Below are 6,740 nucleotides of genomic sequence, written 5' to 3'. Positions count from 1 at the left end.
TGATGACTTCTTATATATTTAATAATAGAATTCTTCATTTATCATAAATTCATAAATCATAAGTTACATTCCAATTAGATAATTAAAGCGAAAAGATCAAAATTGGTTGGTCTGACTATAAAGATAGCCGACGCGCTAACTCTACGCACACAGCTACGCAACGGCTCTGTGTGAGTGAATTTTGCGAAGAATTACCTATAGTTGACTTCACGCGCGGCACGTAAACGCTCTTAAGTTTAAGGTACAATGTACGAATGCTACCACAAAGTACACTGACAAATATCCTCCAATGCATGAGTGTGTATTTGGGGTAGAGACCAAACGCATTTTGCCTCAGGAAAAGTACAAACATTGACAGTTCTAAAACATGTGATATGTATTTCGCTTTTTGTGATCAGCCTGTATATACCCAATTTCGAACAGGCCGGCATAATTCCGTCGACTGGCGAGGGATCATCATCAAACCACATCTTTCTGCATCACTTCACTTACCATCAGGTGCATATGGTCACTTCGCCGTAATATAAATAAAATCTAATTGTAAGATTTTACAAATGAAGCCTTACCTGACTCGAAGGTCCTCGTTGCTGCCACGAGGGCATCTCTGGTGGGGGTGGCTGCTGTTCGTTGGGACGTCCACCTCGGTCCGGTACCTAGGTATGAAATATAAAACAAAATAGATTTTTTTGTTGTATTCAAGACAATAGGTCCATCTGGAAAGCTTTGGGGAAGGCCTATTTTCAGCAATGGACATCCTGCGGCTGATGATGATGATATTGTTAACAAGTGGTATTTATAGGACAACCATCTTTAACATAAAGCTAGCACCTTGAGAAGGTGCCACAAGGAAACGAAACGTGAGCCCGTGTGACTGTGATTGGTCGACGGACATTACGTGACATAAGCATTGGTCTTTCAACCAATCACGATCATCACAATAATACGATATCGTCTTTCGTGTCGCGTTTCTGCGTTCTAGAGCCGCTGGTAACGAATTTGTTTTATTTATAATGGTCAGTTTTTTTGCCAATACAGCGGCAACACATGATATTGGAAGTAATCGACAATTTACATTTTTGTAAGAAATTCAAATAAAAATTACAACCACAACACCAAAGCTATTTTTGCACTATACTATATGTAATATCAGCCCTGTACTATATACTGTCCCACTGCTAGGCACAGTCCTCCTCTAATTCTGAGAGGGATAAGACCTTAGTCAGCATGGACTAGTGTGTGGATTGGTAGACTTCAAACACCCTCAAAATTCCTATACAAAACTTCTCAGGTATGCAGGTTTCCTCATAATAATTTCCTTTACTGTTGAAGCAAGCGATAATTCACAAAGAATAAACACATAACTAGAAAATTCAGAGCTGTGTGTCCTTGGGATTTGAACCTGCAGACATTCGTCTCGGCAGTCCGTTCCACATCCAATTACTCACATTTTTGTACTAATCGTTTTTATACCAGTATTTAAACTTGAAACAAACCCACCTGTCCGATAATAACTTTGTTGACATCACTCTGTGTGTTCTTCCTGACTGTGGCGCTGGAGGTCTTCTCTACTTGCAAGAGGCTCGTACGCGCTGCCAAGAAGTCAGACAGCTTCACGTCTGGCTTGACTTTGAGTTGTTCTCGTTTGGGCCGGTAGGTTGACTGTATCGCGTCTTTGCGAGCTTTGAGACGCTCGGACCACTGGAATGAGATTATTAATATATATTCTGTAGACATAAACTTGCATATAAAAATACCATAACAATGACTATTGTAATGGGTGATCTTTTGGTTATATACCTACAGGTTTGTGCGGAACCCTCGGTTTTTTCATTTATTAACTTTCCAATTAAATGGGTTTGGTAGTAAATAGTACCTAGATAACGAAACCCTAAAATGCATTGACGTATATTCTATAGACACGAACGTCCATATAAACTATTTGTTCTAAATCTGAATTAAAATGGCAACCAAAACGTCACTGTTATAACCTATTTATTCACTTGAACAACAAATAATTTTACTTATTTGACTAATATTTTTTATTCACATTCAGGTTTACACTTAGACTCGAGTTCTGATATTATAAGCGCCACTCCGTACATAACCACAAGCTGTCAATATTGACCATACTAAAGTCAGTTTGAATGCCCTGATTTATTATTCAATATTCATGAGTAATAATTGATTTCCTCTCACATAAATTCATTTTGGGTATGATTCTGCTTTTGACCAATTCATTTTAATTATAAAAATATTTTGACATACCTCTCAAACAAAACTCACCTCAAAACTCTGTATAGTGCATTCCAACCTAGTGATCAACGTCTCTCCGAAGCCTGTACTCTTCAAACAGATCTGTGAAGGTGGTTTCCAGTTCCTTCCAGTCTTTGTCCGTTAGTGCCTTATTATACAACGGCTTCCCCACTAATTGATCACCTAAATAAAAATTGGTTAAAATTTGTTTTTTTTAATACATAAATTTTATAAAATAAGTGGTCATAAATAATATACTTATACATGTGATACTGTAAGGCATACTTTGTTGTATTATTTTGTCACAAAGCATAAAATCGAAAAGTAAATTACATTATAATTTAAATCAATTTCACGTAACATTCAAAAACATAATAATATAAAGACAATAATGTTATAAAAGACAATAGTATTATAGTATTTGATCCAACTAAATAACACACATCATGCATTTATCCCCAAAAGGGTATTCAGAAGCGCAACCAGGGCACCCACTTTTCGCCAAGTGTTAAGTAAGAAGAATTATAACTCATTTTAATTCTCTTCACAATTATAAATATTTTTTAAAATACATCACACCTTTATCATCCCAAAACACAATATTACTCAATATTAAACTATCACAAATGAATACCATACCCTCTTTCTGTATAGTATCCTTTAGCTTAGCTTCGAGTTTAGAAAACAGCATCTCTGCTGTAATGTTTGGCGGGGGCTTGTTGAACTTCAAGGCAATCAAGATGTCCTTCAGATCTTTCGCTGTTGGAGACTCATGCTGGAAAGAATATTGAAAATTATGATTGTAGAGCCTGACCAGGAAAATAAAAAACCTCGGTTATCACCATTTCAGCCGGGAATCGTCAACTGCTGGACATAGGCCTCCCCCATTAGGCGCCATATGGTCTGGTTCTGGTCCCCCTCATCCATCGGACTCCGGCGACCCACACCAGGTCGTCGGTCCATCTCGTGGGGGACGCAGCGTAGGCAGGCGCCTACGCTGCGTCTTCCGGTTCGTGATCGCCACTCCAGAACTTTTCCGCCCCACCAAACCCCAATAACCTCGGTATGTTGTAGTAAAATATAGAACTTATTCCTTATACTGACAATGTAACTAAAACGAAAAGTGACTAGGCACGGGTAAAGCGGACATATGGAGCAACATAGTCGTGAAATAACGACCAAGCTCCTTAAATAAAGATAAAAAAAAGTTGTGCTCCACAGTAGGTATATTATTTACTTGGTCAAGCTATGACAACGAAGCCTAAAGGGTATAAAATAAAATGCGGCCACCTCATGGTACATAGACTAAAATCTAGTTGGAGTTGACGAGAACTGACAAGACATGATTGTCTCTTGTCAATGAATATAATGCCCACTTGTTCAAACCAAATATAATACATTTGTGTGCACCTTCTTTACTATGGCTACTATCCTAATATAAATATTGTAGTGTTTGTGTTAACAAATATGACTGGTTTTACACCTTGATTACTATGACCACTATCCAAGTTAATATAAGTATTCTACCACCAGCCAAGACCTAATCCAATGCATACTCACAACAACAATCTCCATGCCACCCTGTTTCTCTTTTGGGCAGTCCACATTCACCATCCGAGCCGCCATGAGTTCGGAAACCAAGTAGTCCAGGAGGAGCAGACGGTCCTCCTTGGATTGGAGACGGGATGACATGTGACCTAGATTAAGGATCAAGACATAACAGGTATAGAGGCAAGCCACAGTATGAGCATTTCTTTTAAAGTAAAATCACACGTGGCGAAGGGTGAAAATTTTCAAAAGGTAACAGGAAATATTTTTTTCTACAGTTAACATGTAATACGCTGTTCACAATATATTAAAATCAATAAAATATTATAATACATAATAATTTCCTTCTAACATAAACATTATTTCTAAACTCTAAATTTAACAAATAATCACATATTTTGAACATAGGTACTTATTTAAAAGAGCCCAACAAAAATTAATAAACCACACTATACATAAACACTAATATTATACATTGTAAATTATTTAAAAATTTCGCTCCAATGGCCCAACATTAAGCCGCAAATTCTCGGGTTACCCTGAAATACACATACACGCACGCACACATGTATTTTACGTCACTTCCAAAAGATTAGACAAAGACACCGCGCTGCGTGTGAAAGAGACAACAATAACGCGAGGGAAGCTATGCGCGGCCGGGTTCACTTCGAACACTATAAGGCGCGAGCACTGCGCGCGAGTTACGATTTAACGAATTGATAATATGAACTATGTACCGTAATCGTTGAAGTATTGATTTAATGAAATAAGTATAGGATGACTTGTTTGAATACACTATTATTATATAGTTATGTTTATCATTTATTATTTTAAGTTAATTTACAAAAGGTAACCCGGTAGGAATCGGCTTGTATGGACGCTTCGCCTCTGATACACAAGTTACGGGAGGGATTATGCAAAAATTTACAGATTAAGTTATAAAATATTTTTTGCTAATTTTAGACTACCTAATATTCCTTATTAAATTGTTAATCTAATAATGTTGGTTGTAAATTAAAATTATGTGTACATTTAAGAGGAGATGAAAGGTAACAACAATCTTAATGAGTTTTCATTGTTTAATTATGGAACGGTCAAAGTAGTAACATAATATTTTAGATTTTAGAAATTTAAATAAATAAATAAATAAAACTTAGTAATTTTTTTCTATATGTATTACAAATTTTGAATAGAAGGCATCTAAAAATATGGTTAGCATGCCATTTTGCTGGAGACACCGCTTTTACTAATCTACTCAGTTCTTCCACTAACAAAAGACTTCATTATGTCCATAAAATTAAAAACTATATATTACCAGTAACAAGTTTCTTATATGGACATCCCAACTCCTTCAAGAAAGAACTAAGCTCTAATAAGAAAGAGCTTGACTCATCTGGATCGTTCATCATACTGACAGACTCCTCAAGGTTGCAGAGCTTCTTCAGCTCATCCGCCAGAATGTGCACCAGCTTGGTGTACTCCAGACTCTTGGGTCCGCCTTCCAAGGCTTTGAGAAAGCCACCTCATCTGATAGTGGGCCTTCATAGCTAGTAAGATAGAAATAAATATTTTAAAAGTTACATTTACATAGTAGTTTATGGGAAATGAGATATTGAAAAAATAGTATTCCTTAATTAGTGAAACCTTTTTTTCAAAGTTACTAGAAAGAAAATATTGACGGTTGATTTACTTAAGCAACATTTATATTCGAAAATTTTCAACTAGGTTGAAAAGGCATAGAAAAAAGTGCTGATTTTAAATATGTATGAAACTTATAGCCACAAAAAAAATTGCTTAGGTCAATTAGCCTTTCAACCATTGATATGTTTAATAATTATTATTTGATTGCAATCATTGCTAGGCTGAATTTGTATTGCTAAACTTTATCAAACAAAGTAATTACTAACTTTTAATTATGATTATGAGACTGGATAAACTATGAAGAAACAGTTATCTCTTGTAAAATGAGCAACAATTTTTAATTGTATGTAATAAAGATTAATAATAATGTATAAAAGTTGTATTTAATTAGATAATCATACTTACATTCCATTTTATACTATCACAATGAGATGTATCAAAAATATTTTAATAATAAAATTCCCAAACAGGAAATCATTATCATCACATATTGGGTTATCCCTAAATTCATGATTAAGTAATTGAAATAGGGAAACATATTCTGATTGAGTAATTGAAATTAGGAGACATATTTTAAAGATGTAACATTAATTCATTATAATTTAGTAACAAAAAGCTAAGATTTATTTCTTATTGTAAATATTTAATTATTATGTACAATATACATTATCTAATTATGACAAGAATAAAGCAATCCAGATTGAAATGATGACATCATCACCTTAAAAATTTTACAGAGAACATTTACGATTTATATAAAAATGTAGTTAAAATTAATTTCTCTATCAATAAAAATATTGTGAAATAATGTTGTATATACTTATACATATATAGAGCTAGTGTATAGCATAATGAGTATATTAATGCTAATAAGATTAGCAAAATATATTAAAATGTTAGAAAAAAGAATAAGTATGATAAAAAAAAAAATCAGTAACAACGTCGTAAATATATATATGTATATATTATGTATTACGAGATGTCTAGGAATCGAATGATAGAACTTCAAAATATATGAAAAATGTGGTATATATTAATCAAATTATTTCACGAAAGTTAATTATACTATCTACAAACTACATACAAAAATGACGAAATTCTCGAAAAAATACGTAAAAATATCAAGATCGTCTTAAAGATAACCTCATAAAACATATTTTCAGTAAAACACTTACCCCATATCATTTAGAGAGTCTAATATATCGTTTTCCATGTTTTCTTATTGAGATTTACATATATAAATTAAATTCTTATTTGTAAAAAATAGCAGCCGGCTATTTATTACAGAAACTATTCCG

General features: G+C 34.0%; 1 protein-coding gene across 1 annotated transcript; it reads right to left on the bottom strand.

Annotated features, from left to right (window-relative positions):
• Window positions 1-566: 566 nt before the first annotated feature.
• Window positions 567-5,854, bottom strand: LOC119188783 (protein FAM98A-like; the record flags this gene model as incomplete). The annotated part of the gene is given in 8 exon segments (XM_037436624.1): window positions 567-653; window positions 1,498-1,698; window positions 2,284-2,323; window positions 2,325-2,436; window positions 2,893-3,028; window positions 3,814-3,950; window positions 5,117-5,308; window positions 5,848-5,854. Coding segments are annotated over 8 exon segments (912 nt in total), but the record flags the coding sequence as incomplete, so codon positions are not given.
• Window positions 5,855-6,740: the final 886 nt, after the last annotated feature.

This window comes from Manduca sexta, chromosome 2 (assembly GCF_014839805.1).
Source record: "Manduca sexta isolate Smith_Timp_Sample1 chromosome 2, JHU_Msex_v1.0, whole genome shotgun sequence".
NCBI classification, from domain to species: Eukaryota; Metazoa; Arthropoda; class Insecta; order Lepidoptera; family Sphingidae; genus Manduca; species Manduca sexta.
The sequence above is the reverse complement of the archived record's forward strand: the minus strand, read 5'-3'. Positions and strand labels throughout refer to the sequence as shown.